This window comes from Prionailurus viverrinus, chromosome A2 (assembly GCF_022837055.1).
Source record: "Prionailurus viverrinus isolate Anna chromosome A2, UM_Priviv_1.0, whole genome shotgun sequence".
NCBI lineage: Eukaryota > Metazoa > Chordata > Mammalia > Carnivora > Felidae > Prionailurus > Prionailurus viverrinus.
This window is the reverse complement of record NC_062562.1, coordinates 136,487,747-136,507,115: the sequence shown is the minus strand read 5'-3', so window position 1 is coordinate 136,507,115 and position 19,369 is coordinate 136,487,747. Positions and strand designations below refer to the sequence as shown.

Genomic DNA, 19,369 nt, shown 5'->3' with positions numbered 1-19,369 from the left:
CCAGACACCCCAGACTTTCATTTTTAACACAGTTCATACAGGTTTTTGTAAAAACTTTAATCACTAAATTTTGTTTCTGCCCACAGCTTGTCTGATCCCAGTGAAACAGTCTCCTGTTAACAAGAAAATCATCATCATCTTAGAGAATTTGGAAAAATCTTCATTGTCTGAGTTACTAGGGGACTTTCTGGCACCTCTGGAAAATCGCAGCACTGAAAGCCCCTGGACTTTTCAAAAAGGTAATAAATGGCAAGATCATGCCCAGAAAGAAGCAAGCTTCTGTGAGATTATTCTAATCATTCTCTTGCTCAGAGTTCGAGTTACACCTCTTGTTCTTTCTTAGACTTACTTTACTCTGCATGGTCCCATCGTATGGCTTACCGAGGTTGGGCCATTGCTTTTGGTTTGTTTTAGGAAACGGAACGTCTGAATGTTACTACTTTCATGAAAACTGCTTTCTGATGGGAACCATTGCCAAGGCCTGTCTGCAGGGCTCCGACTTACTGGTACAGCAGCATTTCCGCTGGGTTCAGCTGCGGTGGGACGGTGAGCCCATGCAGGGGCTGCTGCAGAGGTTCCTACGGAGGAAAGTAGTGAATAAGGTAACAACCTGAGCTGCAGCATGCCTCCTGGAGAAGGGGTGTTAGTGTCTGGGGGCCTGGGTGGGAGTTCTACCACTAAGTGACTGTGCAGCCTTGGTCAAGGAAAAATTTCGGATATTCAAGGATTAAATAAGATAACACATAAAACAGAACAGTTTCTGGACTGTGTTAAGTAAAAAAAAAAAAGAGAAAAAAAAAAAGGAAAGAAAACAAAAAGCAAATAGGTTTTACTGTTGTTGTTAACTGTTCTCAAGGAGTCTCTCCACGTTCTAAATGCTATAGATGGCTAGATTAGGAAATTGACCACTGGTTTTAAGAATAGCTGCCACTTCCTTGGAGTCTTCAACATTATCCATCCACTCAAGCCAGTTTCAATATGTTACTGCTATACCGTGCTATAAGAAATATAAAAAAAAGTCACATGAAACATTAAAATTCTCTAGCTTTAGACACATTTTCAAGAGTGAGTAGAACTAGTTCAGTGATTGTTTTGGAACAAAATATTCTGTAGCCCCCAAATAACAAAATCAACTTAGTGCCGACCAAATTTAGGACATTACTATTTAATTACTATACTTAAATCGAGCCAGTATGAGTGTCAGCTTTGATCTGATGGTAGAACTTGATTACTAAGACTTTATCCCTTAATCTAGCCCAACAGGCCACATTTGGAAGACAGTATCTTCTATCACAATATTTTAAGCTGCAGATAACACAATACCCGCCGCTACCTACCTCACAAAAAGAGGCTTTTTTCCCCTCATATAACCAGGTGTCTTGTGGCAGGTATCGGTGACTTCTGTTCACCTCTGTGATGTCAGGTCCTGGGTCTGGGGGAGTCTCTTGACCTCCCTTCAAGATGGCAGGATGTCAGCCAGGCTTAGGCACCACACAAAATCAGAGGCAGGAATCTGGATGCTACTTCAGATAAGAGAGCTTTGGCCTTCTCAGTTTCTTTCTCACGGAGCAAAGGATCTTTTTCTGAAACCCCCAGAAACAGAAGGCTTTCCCTACACATGTCATTAATCAGAACTGGTTTTCTGCCCACCCCCTTGCCCCAGACCATGGCAAGACTTCTACCTTCTCTACCAAGTACCTGAACACAATTCTGTGTCTGTTGTGTTAGAGTGTGTGAATGTGCACACATTTGTGGGTGCAGGATTGGGAGGAGAGTGAGGAGAAACACAGAGTGGGAGCGGTTCTGGTAATTCAGTGAGCTGTGCTTACTTGCCAGTAGTGGTTTGAGTTAGTATTTGAAATTTCTAATTTAATCAGAGAAATTTTCTACCCCAACTATGTTGAAGACTGTTGGCTGGTAATAAATACATGCTTTTGACCAAAGCCAGGCCATCGTATGATGACCACCAGCAGGAAGAAAGATGAGGTAACAGCCATCATAGTTGTGTAGCTTTTCATATTATTGATGCTTCTATTAATTTTATGAATAATATTTAAATCTCTTTGCCAAAAAATTCACATAAATAATCACAAAAGATACTCATTCTTTTTAAAGTCTTTATTTTTTTATAAGAGCAGTTTTAGATTGCAATAAAATTGAGAGGAAGATACCCAGATTTGCCAATACTCCCTGCTCCCATACATGTATCGTCTCCCCTCGTCATCAACATCACTCACCAGAATGGTACATTTCTACCAAGAACGAATCTATATTGAATCTTGATCACCCAAAGTCAATAATTTACCTCAGGGAAAAACACGCAAGCTTCACAAATTTGCACGTCATCCTTGCCCAGGGGTCATGCTGGTCTCTGAAAAGTACCAGTTTTATTCTGTAGATGTGGAACTATTTCAGGTAAAGTGTACCCCCCCCCCCACACACACACCCAGTTCTCTGATACACGTAGTTTGTGAAGGATTTATTTTAGTTATTTTGAAAAGTAAGTTCCAAGCTTTAAGCTGTGCTTTTTTCTCCACTGTGTTTGAGAATGGAAACAAGGGGTGTGCCGTGAAGAACAGGAAGGCAGAAGGGTAATGCCTTTCACTTACCAAGAATCACTACAAGCAGGTTAATAAAACAGATTCCTTGGGTACATGTATGATGGGCATGAGAGGCTCCTGCCAACATCAGAAATCTCCTAACCACAGAACAGGACCCAAGCTTTGGGGGCACTTACACATTTGCTGGCACTTGATCACAGTTTCTTCGTACAATTCCTTCAAGGAATAGAAGTCAAGAGGTCTTTCAGGACAATACCAGGCATCCTACTAGCATTTAATAAACAATAATTATACCTTTATTAATAAGTAAATATTCAATTGTCATTAATTGTAGTACATGATCTCATTCTTGCTGGAAGAATATCAGAAAAAGAGAGATACGATTGTTCTTTTGAACAGAAGGGAAATTATGAGATCCCAAAGCCTCATGTAACATACTAATATCATTTTAACAGAGCTGTGGGGATCACTGAACCACTCTTTCATTTTGGCCAAATTATATCCCTTCAAGTAGGACCTACCCATATTCATAGACTGTCCCCTGTCTTAATATCATAATTACTTGATAAAACAGATTTATATGAATCTTATAAAATACTGAATTAACAGCCATATCTGACTTTTTAAATAATTGAAGGATATTTTGCCTAATACTTTGTCCTTTTGTGAACCCTCTGTACTACAAATTTTGATTCTGTAAAATATAAATCTAAAAAGAACCTCTGCCATCAAAGCCTGTATGTTCTATACTAGTGTTTAAAATTTGCATGTTTAAAAAATTTGGAAACAAATTTTTTTTATGCCAGCAGAGCTGTGTACATTTTGATGAAGTTTGCATTTTATCTGAGACCTTTTTTCTAGGGAAATTAAAATTAATACGAGGCGAACATGCCACAGACCTAGATGTACCATCTTGTCACTTACCCAAATATTGCAATAGCTAATGTCATTTTCTGCTTTATGAAATCAAAATCCTTTTGAACACTATGTGCAAGTCCCTGTGAGGTACTTTGTATGCATGTGAATAATAATTTCTTCCAAAATTGATATTTAAGAATTTGTGTAAGGTTTCTTGGTCGTCTTACTGCTCTTTTGTGTCTGAACCCTTTCATTTTGCGTCATCAGCTGCAGGTCTGAACCTCATGCTAACACACTTGATATTGTGGATTAGCTGTCCCTCCCCGAGCCCCTCAGGCAGATCAGATCCAGCTTCATTTTTGTTTTATAGTTTTAAATGTTTGTATTTTTAATTTGTGAACTGTTAAAAACAGAAGGAAAGGAATCACTGTTCTAAGCCAAGCCCCATGTTCGGCCTCTCTGTCTCCGTAGTTCAGAGGTCAGGTGCCCTCTCCCTGTGATCCTGTGTGCAAGACTGTCGACTGGGCCCTGGCTGTCTGGCGCCAGCTCAACTCCTGCCTGGCCCGCTTGGGCACACCTGAAGCACTTCTGGGGCCGAAGTATTTCCTGTCTTGTCCCGTAGTCCCAGGACATGCCCAAGCGACAGTGAAGTAAGTGTCATTTCTCCTTATTTACCTGTGTATTTATTTACCTATTTATTTATTTATTTATTTATTTATTTATTTATTTATTTTTGAGACAGAGAGAGAGAGAGAGAGCATGAACGGGGGAGGATCAGAAAGAGAGGGAGACACAGAATCTGAAACAGGCTCCAGGCTCTTAGCTGTCAGCACAGAGCCCGACGCGGGGCTCCAACTCATGGACTGTGTGATCATGACCTGAGCTGAAGTTGGACGCTTAACCGACTGAGCCACCCAGGCGCCCCCTTATTTACCTATTTAAAATAGAGCCTTAGCGGGGCACCTAGGTGGCTCAGTCCATTAAGCGTCCGACTCTTGGTTTCGGCTCAGGTCATGATCTTACAGTTTGTGGGTTCGAGCCCTGCAGCGGGCTCTATGCTGTCAGCACATATCCTTTCTTTCCCTTTCTCTTTGCCCCTCCCTTCCTGACTCGTGTGCGCTCTTGCACCCTTGTCTCTCAGATAAATAAACTACATTAAATTAAAATTAAATTAAAATAAAGCCATGGTCATGTTTGGGACCTGTGAGAGCCAGCATGCTGAAGGGCCACCTTGTATCACCTCCTGTCATCAACATGGAGTGGCAGAGCTCTGTGCTTCCTGTCAGAGGATGACCAAGACTTACCTGTTGGGTAGCTCCTAAGGAAACTGTTTTTACTAAGACCTAGTAAGTAGCAGTTTCCATCTGTCAGAGAAGGCTCCTTGGAATCCTGTTCAACATGTAGTGCTGTGTCTCCTGGTAAAGGCCTACCTGAGATATTCATCAAGGATCCTGTAACCAAGAACAAAAGCGTGCATTCTACTGATGGATTAAAAAGCTTCCTCCTCTATTAATGAGACTTAAATACTCACCATATTTTCCTTTGTAACAGCTCACAAGAATAGACATATTAATAATAAGGTTAATGAAATAGAAAATCAGGAGGAAAAAATTCATCACAGTCCAGCTTAGTAAGGTTCTGTGATTGGCTGTTAGCATCGAGTCTGTCTTTCTGGCATCCCGGGCAGAAATCCATTTCGGAAAGCAGAGGATACAGACAGTCTATCTTTTCTACGGTAACAAACTGTCAATTTCAAAACAGCTAATTGGGGGAAAGGAAGAATTACAATATTAAAATATATACAGCATTTTCTTGGTAAAGAACAGAGATACATTTATTCATATAATCGCCTCTTTTGTCATCAGTGTTAAATTTAAGCATTTTTCACATCCAGAGTCTCAGGATTCTTAGGAGCTAATTTTGGCCTTTCCTATCTGAAGCACAGTCTTCGCCGGCAACTGTAGAGGTTCTGAGATGTTCACCCTACTTGCAGGCCAACGGGTCAGGCTGCCGCAAGTGCACAATGCTGGATCAGGGGCCAAGGACTTCATTACTCACAGTGTGGCCCCAGTCAGCACTCCATATTTGCATTGGTTTTCCTAGGTCCAGAGGTCCCAGGGGATGATGCATGGTGGCCCATGGATGCTGGCTTTGCCTCACCACTGCCCAACAATGGGCTTAGGAATGCCCCCATCCCCTGAAGGAGGGGGGGGGGGTGCTAGCAAATCCACCCACCCTTTGCCCTGGAAGGAAACATCACTTTTCTTATCCTAGTAAGGAAACAAATCTTCCTCCTGCTCCAGATGGAGACACCATCTCTATCTTCCAAGGCTGTTTGCCATACTAACGTCCTTGAAAAGATAGTCCAGAACTAAAGTGGACACTAAATGTGCAAAAATGCCATGGAGGATTATCTCCCAACAACCCTCTTAAGGAAGTGTGTTTTGTTTTGTTTTTTTTTAAATCAAAGCCTGCTATCTTTACCCCGTTAGCACCTGTAGGAGTACCTGTGCAAGTTTGACTCATGCTACAGAACACCAGACTTTTGTCTGTATTCCCTTATTACAGTTTTTTTCCTCTTGAATTACATATCATTAGACATTAACAGAGAGCTTAACATAGAGAGATGCTTGATACCTGGGTAAAAATTTTAACAGTCTTGAAAAGCGTGTGCTGATACCTAATGGTTTTGAAAACTTTGCTGTACGAGGAGTTGTAGTTTAGTTTCTACAGCCTTTAATCAAGTGTCTTTTATTTTTAATGTTGCAACAAAGTGTAATCTTTTTTGAAGGAATTTTAATTGCTATTGGATGCCCGAAACTTGGGTAAAGTCCTGCTACTACAGCTGTTACTGCAAAGAGTCCATCTTAGGAGACAGCTGGTTGACCCCATCCCTGCTCTGCAGGGCTAAGCCCACCTACATGCAGACACTGAGACTTTGCCTTGGGGTAGACAGATTTAATTTGCCACTGATGATAAGATATACCCCAGTTTCAGAAATATTAGAACATATGTGTCTTATTAAGAAAATATGGCAAGTAAGCTTAAGCTATTTAGACATACACTTCCAAGAAATATTTTTTGTAAACTTCTGCCTATAAATTTACCTTCCTTTCCATGTATTTTATTCATGCATTCATTCAACCCACACGTAAGCACTGATAACTGCTCTCAGTGATTTTATAAAACAGTTTTTTTCAATACACATTGTATTTCTGAGGTAAAATGTCACTTATTCAAATGTCACTTATTTCAAAACTACCTATGAAAGGTAGCATATCTGTAGAAACATTTAGTGTTTTCTCCATGATCTTCGAACTTGTCCTTTGTAGTATGGTGTGTGATTTGAGAGAGGCCGGGTCCTAACTGTGAACCGCCCTTCTCTTGCAAGGTGGATGGCTAAGCTGTGGAATGCTATCATTGCACCCAGAGTTCAAGAAGCAATATTGTCAAGAGCCTCTGTGAAAAGACAACCTGGCTTGGGGCTGGCAACTGCTAAAAAACACCCCAGCCAAGGACAGCAGGCTGTGGTTAAAGCTGCTCTCAGCATCTTGCTCAATAAAGCCGTGCTGCATGGCTGTCCCCTCCCAAGAGCAGGTACAGGGTTGGTGCTGGGAGGGGAGGGAAGGGGAGGAAACTCCCTCTTTTTGCATTTGTTATTAGGGAGCGATTTTTTCCTTCTTTGTAAGTAAAGAAATTATGTCGACTCAATGTATATTTCATACCATTGTTTCAGAACTCACTCTCTCTAAATTATTGGCTCATGTTTAAATTCCAGATCTCCAAGTGAATTTTGTTGGTTCACAGCATCCCTGCTTGGGTATTAAGCACAGCCATGATTCTGAAGAGTAATTTCTTGGAGAATTGCAATTGTTCTGTTTTGCTTGACTGAAACTGCATTATCACTGCCTTCCTTTTGGCAAAACGTGATTTGTGTTGTTTCAGAGCTGGACCAGCATGCAGCTGATTTCAGAGGAGGAAGTTTCCCTCTCTCTATAGTTTCAAGTTACCACAGTTACAGCAAGAAGAAAGGAGAGAGCGGTGCCTGGAGAAAAGTGAGCACCAGTCCTCGCAAGAAGTCTGGCCGCTTCTCTCCACCCTCCTGGAATAAGCCAGGCCTGAGTGAGGAAGGTGAGGGAGGCGTCTGTGCTGCCTGGAGGAGCGTGGGCACTAGTGATCGGGTTTCTGATTGCAAATGTGCTTTTGAGTTTTTCAATGCATATTTTCATAGAATGAACAGGGAGTAGTAGGTACATTTCCAAAACTATTTGGGAGAAATACTCGTTTGTTTTTTGTGGCATCCACAACTAAATCTATATAGTTTTCTTCTTTTATGTGTCTAAAAGCCACATATATTTCTTGAAGTATGTGAATAGACATATTTGATACCAGTTTAAGGCCTTTGTGAGTGAATCAGTTTTAACTGTTTCTTTTTCATATATTGTACCATGTGCCAGGTTCTATTCTATACACTGGAAATAGAGCAGAGAAAACACAAAAATCCCTACCCTCTTAGAGTTTACATTCTAACAAATCATCAAAGAGATTCAATATAATGGAAGATCATCTATAAAAAAGATATAAGTTCTCAATCTGACAAGATATAACGCATTTACTTCTGGTGTTAGACCTATTCATTTTGGCTTTGATAATAGGGTAGTCAACAATTATACAAATTATAAATGTCTTCTCTAAAGGAAATCCTTACTTGAGTAAGATAGAAAAGATGTTCCAACCTCTATGCACTGTGGATTTCTGATATATGTAATTAACTGTAGGTCTTCAGGAGCCCCACCCCTACCCCCAACATATCCTGTTGTGTATAATTTAATGGCAATGTTATAGCAGTAGAGTTGCTACAAAAGAGAATATTATGCCTAACATCTTGAAACAAGAAAAATTGCTTTTGTTCTTTAATGTATTTTCATACTTAAGCTCGTATTTTGTTGATTTTTAATATTAATACATGAGGTAATTATAGACTCCAGCAAGTTGTGTGTCCATAAACGTGAGGAATTTTTTTTTTTTAATGATTGAATAGAAACTCAGTGAATAAATTGAGAGTATAATTATACTTTTTTAAGGTAAATGTTGCCATTATTTCCCAAAGTTACAGTGTTTGATTCAGGGAGTAAAGTCATTAGACTCCAACCCCTAATATGGCCTGGAGACTCCCGAGGCGACCTTCTGCAGTAAGGACTATACCTCCCTCTTATTTATCCCTATGTATATTGCAAAAGAGCTCTAAAGTGAGTATTATCCTCTCCATTTCCAGGTAACAAAACTGAGGTTCAGAAACCCTTGGCTGTGTGTCCAGATCACCTCTTCTGGAAACATGGGGATCTGCAGTCCATGTTTTTGTTTCTTGCAAGTCCAGTGCTGTTTTCCTCCATCCATGTCACTTTAATCCCATGGTACATGGAATAATTCATAAACACTCCAGATAGGAGTCATCCAGGCTCTTCACTATTATTTCCAAGTTTGTTACAGTTTCTATAGGGTTTAAAACCAGCTTCTTGCTTGAGCCAAATAATTATCTAAATAATAAGCATTGTCAACATATACTTTATAGAGCTGACAAAATCAATAAAATGAATATAGAGCAACATTATGGAAATAAACTCAGAAAACTTACATAAAATGTTTAAAAGTTAAAAAAATTATAAATGATTTGATGTTTATATTCAATAATTATACTCTTTGGAACATGAAACCTTACCTGAAAGATTAATAAAATTGTGTGCAACCACAGCATACACGGACATCAACAGAGATTTATAGAATCCAAGAACTAATTCTACAAAGTAAAATTCATGGGTCAGTGGTTAGGAGAATAAACCACTAACTGGTTAAGTACCAAACATACCTCTCTGGTTATTTCATTTTTTATAATGGTAAAGTTTTTTCCCAATAACTCCATTTGATAAAGGATTATTGCAGTCTTTGGGTTGATAGTTTTTTTGATGCCGTTGTTTATCAAAATAGAAACCCCTTTGCATTCTGTACAGATAAGTAGGGATGACCATAACGTTTGATAAAGACACAACCTTTTTTTCTCCAGACCTAAAATAGGTCACCAGCTTCCGGAGGCAGGAGCCAAGCCCAGGTGCCTATATGGTAATAAGGGAAAGCCGCTAGTCCACCTCTCTGACAATGACAACAAAAGTATGGGGAAAAAACTAGTATGGAGATTATCTCTGATGATCTGCTCTTCATGAGGATATATTCAATTCAACTTCTCAAATCATTCTTTAAAGATCATTTGTGCTGGCAGCATTCGTACAATTTTGGAAGAGGGACCATTCATTTGTAACAGCAGTGCCTGGGCAGGAAGCTACATCCAGAGCCACTGCCCTGAGGAAAAACGCCTCAAGAGATAGATTCAATCCAAAAACCGTACCAAAGTGCAGAATCCATAGTCTGTTTCTTTTTAATACAGAGTTCAAGATGCACAGGGACAATGATTCTTTCTCTTGGTAATTTTACTGTATTTTTCTTTGAACAGGTATCAGAATTAAAGCTGTGTCTCAGCAGAATTGTAACAGGAATGCTTCCCTGTCAAAACAAAAGTAAGTTTCCCTTTAACTTGGAGCAAATGATACGTGTTCCCATTATTTGTGCAGCTATAATAGCATTAAAATAATTTTTTTAAAAAATGGAGGTCATTCATTAAACTGAAATCTAAATGAATGTGTAATGGTAGGACAATTTTCCCTTGTAAGTTCTTTGGCCTAATAATCAAATTGACATAAAACAGATTACCAGAAGAAAAATTAATTTCCTATGTAGGGGAGCCCCAAAGACAGGAGACTCGGCAAGTCGGGCTGTTGAGGCTTATATGCCATCCTTAGCTAAGGAATGGGATCGGGGTCTGGGGTGCTTCACAGGACGCCAAGAGCAGATGCTTGCCTGCCAGACAGATAGGTATTTCAGATAAAAGTTATCTCTGGTAATAGCTCTTTCTGGACCAGCCCCCGATCTAAATTCTTTTAGGTACTTAAGGGAGAGGTAAAAGTTTTTCTTGAGTCAGCTGGGTCTTGATTGACTTCACATCAAAATAACCCACATGCCAGAGTGACACATTTTGGGATGGCATATTCTCCCCTTCAGATGAAATTTAAAAAAACATGTTCTTTAAGCTCAACATAAACCCTTTTTTGCTTTTAGTTTGTTGAAAAGGTCAGAATCATTATTGGCTTCATTTTTCATCTAACTTGATCATCATTAATGCATTTGACATAAAGATCTGATAAAACCCTACATTTGTGAACTTTTAAACAGGCTTTAGAAGAGTGATTTTTTTTAAATACTAGATTTATAGAAACTTGCTTTTAGGTGCTAAATGTTTAAAGTGATCATTTTATTTTCTTAGGTTGCTTGTACGGAATTGATTGGTTCAGCTTACAGATTTTGAGGTACAAACGCTTGGTTAATCATAGAATAGAAATGTTAGGGCAGTCTGTAAATAGCTCTCCGTTGTAACCCAATAAATTGTGTGCCCTGTCACTTGACAGGTAACATTTAGAACGCTGGTTCACAGAATTACAGAAATGGGGTGTAAAGAGAGAGAAGATTGGTAAGGGAAACCATACCAGATGCTTCTTTCTGCCAGACACACTGCTAACTCCATTATATATAGCAGCCCATGTGAGTTCCCCAGTAACTATAATACAGATACAAGGAATCCATTACAGCAAAGGGAACCCAGAAACTAAACTGTTCAGGAGGCAGAAAAAAAATGTGACCCATGGCCATGCTGCTAGTAAGCGGTAGAGCCAAGTTTGAAATTCAGATTTGAGTGTATCACACTGCCCCCTTCTTCCACAGTATTTAGTGTCTCGGTTTCATTTAGGCTTGGAGAAAGGGAAGAAAAGGGAACAGTAAGGAGACCGGAATGATGTAAACCAAGTGGATTTCTCAGTGAATAAAATTTTATCTTATTGAGAAGTATTTTGAGTGGGAGTTAACCAAAATTGTAGGAGAGTGAGTTGTGCCATCAAATGACATTTTAAAATCCTTTTAAGAGGATATTTAAAAACTCTTTTCTTACCCCACACCAAACCCCCAAAACTGGATTGTGGTTCCCACTTTGAAAAACTCTTTTCTGAACTTTGTATTAGGTCTTTAGAGAATGATCTATCATTGACATTGAATTTGGATCAGAGACTCTCTCTGGGTTCAGATGATGAAGCAGACCTTGTCAAGGAACTTCAGAGTATGTGCTCCAGCAGATCTGAATCTGATATAAGCAAGGTAAGCAGTACAAATGGGGGAGGACATTAAATGGCTTGCCCGACAGAAGAGAGATTGCTTTTTTTTTTTTTTTTTTTTTAGTGTTTATTTATTATTGAGAGAAAGAGAGAAAGAATGCTAGTGGGGGAGGGGCAGAGAAGCGAGACAGAATTCGAAGCAGGCTTTAGGCTCTGAGCCCGTCAGCACACAACCTGACGCAGGGCTTGAACTCACAAGCAGTGAGATCATGACCTGAACCAAAGTTGGACGCTTAAGCGACTGAGCCACCCAGGCCACCCCAGAAGAGAGAATTCTTAGAGCCACATCCCAACACTCATTCTCTGAAAGAAATTCCTTATTGAATAGTATGGTTAATGCTCCAAATCAAACCATCCTTACCTGGCTTCAAAAAGCTTTTTCTTCCAAAATATCTTTTCTAAAATAATGGAGTTCTCTTTAGTACAGCCTGTTTTCCAAACTCTTCTGAAACACCTGAGGTTAAAATTGCAGCACATTCAGGCAGCATTAGGTTACCCAGGCTTTTTTTTCCCTTTTTCCTAAGGTTGGCATATAAGTCATCTGTCCGTAAGAGAGCATCACAGCAGACTCATGTTATAGACACAGGAACAGCCACAACTTTCCTTACAAATAAGAAAAATGGGCCTGTATAATCCATGTAGTCATAGTCTTTAAGGTGTGAAAATTGAGATCCAAATATAGAAATCAGTGACCCAGATTCACAAAGGTGATTTCACCAGCATCAAGCTCAACCTGTTTTGGGACTCTTCGAGCTGCAGCAAATCTAACCAGACTTCCATTATGAATGCCCCTTATGTGAAAGGGAGGATAAGCAGGTGGTTATAATGTGCAGGTTCCACTGAAAGACTCAGCTCTTACATCTGCACAGTCCTAGTCTCTAGGGCAGAGTAGAATTGGCTGTCTTATTTAACCTAGCTGGAAAGGAGATGAAATACTTATCTACTGGAAAATTAAGGTAATGACTGAAATCTTACAATTTTAGCCTTTCTTGCCAAGAAAGATTTTTTTTTTTCCTATAGGGCTCATTTGGCCATCTTCTTTTGATTAATAAAAACAAAAACAGACTCTCTTCCCATAGAGATTATTTCTCATGCATTTTCTGGTAGTTTCACTTAAAGACTTCAAGTCTTTGTTGTAAATAGTACAGTCCTTGAGGGCGTGTTCATAGAGCTCCTAAGGGTCAGAGAAAAATGGTAACACTTCTGTGGGTTTCCTGTAGTGACTTTAAGTTGTGCTTTGATAACTTATGTATTTTCCAGATTGCTGATTCCAGGGATGATTTAAGGAGGTTTGATGGTTCAAGAAACAACCCTGCATTTTCAACTGTTAATCCAAGAATGCCAGTGTCACCAAAGGTAAGTGCCCATTTCCCTGCAAAATGTTAGAAAGAAATGCTGTGGAAGACTCCAAAATTTTGAAGGTCTTTTGAGAAGGTCTCATTTGTTTTCATTCACATATGCTAAAATTAAATATACTGTAACTTCTGTCTTGTTGGTTCCATTTTAAAATATATTCGAGAACCTTTAAGATTTCCTGCATTTTGGAATTCCAAAGGGCTAAATAATGTAAATATCTATTACATGTGGAAAAAAAATCTCCTTTTTAGTTTTGCCATGACACACGTTGGTTTCCGTGAGATACTTTCCTTTAAAAAACACGTCAGAATGGTAAGTAGAAGAGCCAGGATTCCAATAGATTTCATTAACCTCTCAAAATAACTTCTATGGTTGGTTAATAAATGCCAGATGGCCCAGCAGGGTACTCGTGGGTGAATAGAAACAATAAAACTACTTCTTACCCAGTAGTTACTCTGTGAGGATGTAGGTTTCACAGAGACATTGAGTAATAGTTGGTTTGTTCACCAAGCCATGTCGAGTGTGGGTCACATCCTGTTCCCATCCGTTCCCAGGGTGGCTTACCAAGACCTGTGGGGGGTTTGCACAGTGCAGGATTATAAAGTAAGCATGCTGAGAGTATTGAATTATTAATCCTTATCTGCTCACCACAGCCCCTGCTCTCCCACTGTTCTATTAGGTCTCAGTCCCAATTAGTTATATGGGAGCTGTGTGTTTTGGGGGAAGAAGGTGGGAGTTATTGGCAAGGCTGAGGTCCTAAGTAAAAAAATATATAACATGATGATCTATAAAGGAAAAGCATGACCTTCTGTCTCACTCCTATCATAATGTCTGCCTCTCCTCCCCAATAGGGAACAGTTTCGAAAGCCCAGCAAAAGCATAATTTGGAGAGCATGTAAGGGACATTGCCCTAAGGAGGTGACTTGGAGTCTCTGTTGCGAATTTAGGCTGGAAGATATTTTGTTCAGGAGCTGTCCTTCAGCTTTTAGTTCAAAGCACATTTCTTGGGCCTCTTGGGACCACTCTTTATAAGGTTCCTTGTGGAACAGTCCATGGAAAGGCCATGAAGTCTGTGAGGAAGAACAGTGAAGCATTATTTCTCCACAGGGTGAAGTCACTTTCCTCTGTAAAAATATAGGCTGGTAGTAACCAGCTGCCACTGTTTAATGATTGGAGACCAGGTTTTGTACCCCTATTTCTCTGTCACAGGACTGACTGGTTGCTACAGTAAGGTACTGTCCACAAAAACTAGTACTGAAAGAAGGATATGCTCAGGGCAGATTTTTTTTAAAAGAATAAGTTTCCTTTTATACCTTCTGGGCTCTTATAAAAGAACCATGGGGTTGTTTGAATATGTGATTTGAGGTGGGTATTAGGACAACTGCCTAATGAACAGATGGGAAGGGCCTGGTCTGCCATGGCTAGGAGGTGTTTTTCTCAGAACCTGCCAGCAGAGGGCAAAGTAACACATTTGACAGCTTTCTGAAAGCTTGGCAGGCTCATTGCTTTTCTGGATTTCTGATGAACTCAGCTAGCATTTCTTGGTTAGATGCCCAGTTTCTTCTGTTATCAGGAAGTAATTCTTAAAGGAAGAGCTCTCTGGGTTAGTTGAAATCACTTTCAACAATCATCATTTGCCATAACAGAACTCCTTACTGCTCCAACAGTAAGGGAATGTAGTGGGATTAATAAAAACAAATGCATATATTTAAATCACTGATAGAAAGATATTGTCTTCTCCTGAAAATCAATCTCAGACAAATAAAAGTTCTCATCTTTGCATAATGAAATCCACTTGATTATTTCTTTTTAAACCCCCCAGGGCCCAGATCACATTCCCCAGAGGTCCTGATGTAATCGGTCTGAGGTGCAACCTGGACTTTGGGGTTTTTGAATTGCAGCCAGTGCTTAGACCCACTGGTCTAAGACAGCTTTGGTCTGTGGTCCTCTTTCTTGTCCACCCCACTTCTTGTTTTTAACTGTATCTTTATGTAACTTACTTTCACATGTAACCCACCATTTCTGTACCACACTCTACACCTTCCTGTCTTCACCGTATGTCTCCTCTTCACCTTTCACAGCCCTATACATCCTTAAAGATCTATCTCCAATAGGGGTGCCGGGGTGGCTCAGTCAGTTAAGTGTCCGACTTCAGCTCAGGTCATGATCTCATGGTTTGTGAATTCAAGCCCCACATCGGTCTCTGTGGTGACAGCTCAGAGCCTGCTTCGGATCTGTGTCTCCCTCTCTCTCAAAAATACACCAAATATTAAAAAAAAAAAAAAAAAAAAAAGATGGATCTCTAGTGGAAAACACTGTTTTCCTTTACTTTCTCCTCCCCACAGGGATTACTAGTACTCTCCTAGCTGGCAGCAGCCAGTCAATATGAATTGCTCTGATTTAATAATATTTTTTTTTAAATTGAAACTTTATATGCAGCACCTTTCTGTACAAACTCACAAGGTCTTTTTTTGAGCCTAATATCAATGTTGAGCATCAGTAAACTTAATATGGTTAACAGAACTTTGGAGTCTTAGCCCAGAAAGCACTAAACACCCTGAACTCTCCCAGTCCCAGGCTCTTGTACCTCTTAGCTTTAGGGAAAACACCTCGAAACCTGTGCTTAGTGGCCAGGGTGTCAGGAACATCACAGTGTATATCAGTCACTTGTCCTGTTCTCACACTCCCAGCCTTGAAGGTCTGTGGTCCTCACTAACACACCTCCTGTTCCATCCTCACACCTTAACACTCCAAGCACATGGTTAGCTGTGGAGGCTTCTTGTTACTTCATTTCACATTAGCATTTCCCATCTCAGACCACAAAGACGCACACACACCATTCCCCCTGCCCCCCAGCCTCCTTGCCATCATGATGCAGATGACTGCGCAGAGGAGCAAAGAACACCACATATCACCTTTCCTCTCTCTGGGACCTGGCACTAATCAAGGCAAAATTATTTGCAGGTTTCCTTCCCCTCACTCAGAGACTCTACTAACCAGCTGTTACCTTTATTACAACATGCCATTTCTTCAGATCAAATCACAAATTGGGATTGGTCTTTACTAGGCCCATGGCTAAGTCCCATTTTACAGATTTACAAAGATTCCCAAGAGAATTCAACTGCCAGCTAAGGCCACACAGTTTTCCTTTAGAAGCCACATTAAGTATTTTGCCTGTTACATTCTGGTTTTACATTTTAAGTCTTTTAATGGCTACATTATTATTTGGCTGCATTAAAAGAGAGAAAGTAATCAATGTCAACTGCTTGAGAGGCATTTGGAAATGCCTTAGGAACTCCCTTAGGGGGCTCCATGTTCATTGGTTGTGGAATTTTAGACGCTCTAGGGGAAAACACCTTGAGTGAGAGTTGGGAGCCTGACATCTTGTTCTTAATCACTGAGACTGGGGGCAAATCATTTTACCTGTCCCGTTCTTCCACTAGGTTTAAACCACTATGCTCTCTGCTTTAGGACAAGCACCTAGAATAGTGCCTATGCTTTGTAGTTAAACTATTAATCAATGCAGTTTTTTGAGCATTTACTTTTTAGTTTACAGGAAAGCAGAAAAGTTAGGGGACTTACCCAAGGTTGATATAGTTGATTTTTGTAGAGCTGCCTACAAATAGTTGCTTTGACCACTCCAAGTTGATGATTCCTTTGGGGCCAGGACTTCAAGAAGCTCCCATTGGTGAGGAGATCCCAGACTTGTGATTCACGGAGTCTTGTGACACACGAAGGGCCTGAAGGAAAATCAGGCGGTGGGTCTTTAGGAAGTTAGTCACTCAGTCTGCTATTTGGTTTTTCAAGAGAACCATATTTAGGGGGAAACTCCTACATACTTGCGCAGACACACGGAGGAGGAAGAGTGAGGACCACTGTTAGCAGTTGGTAACCATGTCAGAAATGTGACAAACTTGTTCTGTTTCTCTTGTCTTACAGGAGGTCAGTCCTCTCAGCAGCCATGAAACTACGGAATGCAGCAACAGTCAATCAAAGATTGAGTTGGGTGTTTCAAGAGTTAAATCTTTCCTTCCTGTTCCTCGAAGTAAAGTCACCCAGTGTTCCCAGAACACCAAAAGAAGCAGCAGCAGTAATACAAGGCAAATAGAAATAAACAACAACACAAAAGAAGAGATTTGGAACTTCCACCAAAATGAACAAGTAGAAAAACCTAACCAATAGGCCTGCCTACAATTGTCTCATTCTTAACTTCTGTATATTTCACACAGAAACCAAGGACAACAAGATGTAAATACCTTTAAATGGAGGAAATGTTTTCACTGTAATATAAAGTATGAGTGCGGGACCACTATTCAATTCTTTTGTAAAGAATGTATTTATAACCAACATTTTGTCACTTTTTTTTTTTTTTCCAATTCTGTAGGATTGAACTTCAATACCAGGAAGTGATGCCAACTTTTCAAGTAGTTTTATAATAGAAATATTGTAATAGTTTTAATCAACATGTTCAGGGGTATTAGAACTGTCAGTGTACTGTATATCTATATATATGTATATATGTATATTTTAAAAAGTCCATGAACCATATTGCATACACGTTACAAAATGTACAACATTGGCTTTTAAATAGCGATCATAATTTTATGTTGACTAGAAAGGGGCAATAACAAACCATTTCTAAACAGTTAATTTCCATTAAAAGCCATATTAAGTATTTTGCCTGTTAAATTCTAGTTTTACATTTTAAATCTTTTCATGGTTAAATTGCTGATTGGTTGCATTATGTATATTTATGCATATAAGTTTGCATTATGACTCCTGCAAAATATGAAATTATATAATGCAATAAAAGTGTTATCTTTCTTACAAAAGTTTTGTACCTAAGTGGATATAACTGCAAATGCTTCAATAAATTAATTTAGAGTTAACTCCCTCTTCTATTTAATTCTAGTAGCACAACTGATAAAGTTGACAATATTTTCTGGAAGTGTTTCTTTGAAAATTACTAATGAAATTACATATACAATTCAGAGTTAAAATGCTTTGACACCAATAAAATACTGAATTGGTGAAATGCTTTTGCAGTAGAGTTTCTATCTATATAGCTCTTTGTGTTCACTTACCAAATGTGTTCTCCACACTGGCTTTTCAGTAGCTGTTCACAGAAAGGCCCACTCTTGTCAGAAAGTGTTAAATAAAAACAAAACATTTAAGTGGAGCTCTAAGAATAAGATGTTCACTGAATATCTTTTTCTCTCATAAATACCCCCCAAAAGGTATGATTTTATACCAAAAATTAATAGTTGTCTAAGAGTATTGTAAGCCCTCTCTTGGCCAGAATGGTTATTTACATTGAAGTATACACATGTACATTGATACTATATTAAACTCTACAAAAATGTCTGCAAGGAACTTAAAGTGTGATTAAGATTACTCCACAAGGGATGAATTAGAGATCTTTCTAGCAGGGAAGAACTCGATTCCAACATGTGTCAGCCTTCTACCTGAGCGTCATCTTTGCAAGGCGAATCCCAGGGGTATAGAGCTGGGCCCTTATGCACAGCAAAGTGTGCACTGAAGTTGGGATGGGGGGGACCGGGGAGGACAAGGGACAGAGTGTGGGTGGAAGGAAGAGGCCAGGGGAAAGGCTTAGTCTTCAACACAATAACTCCTTTGAGTTGGACTCAAATTCTTGTTGCCCTGGTGGCATTTGCTACTTCTCTCAAGTGTTCTAACAAAGCCACTAAATAATCTCAAAATCATAAACCAGATTTAGGTGGCTCTGATGTGTTTCCTCCTGCTTGCTTAAACCTGCTCAGATTATATCCATTTGTAATTCTTAGGCATTGTGATTAGGCACCATGTTTTATATTAGCTGCTTTTCTGAAGATAAAGATCCCATTATAGTCAAGCACCAGAGAAAACAAAAGCAAATTTGAAATACATTATTAAGATGACTTATAGTACCTGATCTTGCAGCTTTGTCAGTAAAACTCAACATGTACACTTTTTATAATTGGATGACAGACTGTAAGATGTCTAAAGAGGGCATTTAGATCAGGGGCTCAAAATACAGATAGAGATCCACTAATGGATCTTTATCTCAATTTAGTGAGTCACAACTAGCCATTTAAAAAATTTTTTAATGTTTATTTTTGAGAGACAGACATGGCATGAGTCAGGAGCAGAGAGAGGAGACACAGAATTGGAAGCATGCTCCAGGCTCTGAGCTGTCAGCACAGAACCCGACACGGGGCTCGAACTCACGAGTTACGAGATCATGACCTGAACCAAAGTCGTCGGATGCTCAGCCGACTGAGCCACCCAGGTGCCCCGCAACTAGCCATTTTTAAAAGTAGAATA

General features: G+C 39.6%; 1 protein-coding gene and 1 pseudogene across 8 annotated transcripts in view; one reads left to right on the top strand and one right to left on the bottom strand.

Annotated features, from left to right (window-relative positions):
- CTTNBP2 (cortactin binding protein 2) overlaps positions 1-18,077 on the top strand; it is a 171,934-nt gene extending 153,857 nt beyond the window's left edge. For 5 of the 8 annotated variants that reach the window (XM_047849889.1, XM_047849891.1, XM_047849890.1 and 2 more), the window contains 9 exons: positions 87-239; positions 415-602; positions 3,891-4,069; positions 6,811-7,016; positions 7,365-7,550; positions 9,925-9,988; positions 11,540-11,672; positions 12,950-13,045; positions 16,985-17,951. In XM_047849889.1, the coding sequence (XP_047705845.1) occupies positions 87-239; positions 415-602; positions 3,891-4,069; positions 6,811-7,016; positions 7,365-7,550; positions 9,925-9,988; positions 11,540-11,672; positions 12,950-13,045; positions 16,985-17,227 (1,448 nt within the window). In that variant the 3' untranslated portion in view covers positions 17,228-17,951. Of the gene's footprint in view, positions 1-86; positions 240-414; positions 603-3,890; positions 4,070-6,810; positions 7,017-7,364; positions 7,551-9,924; positions 9,989-10,791; positions 11,673-12,949; positions 13,046-16,984 lie in introns of those variants that run through there. The other 3 variants (XM_047849888.1, XM_047849894.1, XM_047849893.1) reach the window with 3 other exon arrangements.
- Positions 2,312-2,412, bottom strand: LOC125161380 (uncharacterized; annotated as a pseudogene).
- Positions 18,078-19,369: the final 1,292 nt, after the last annotated feature.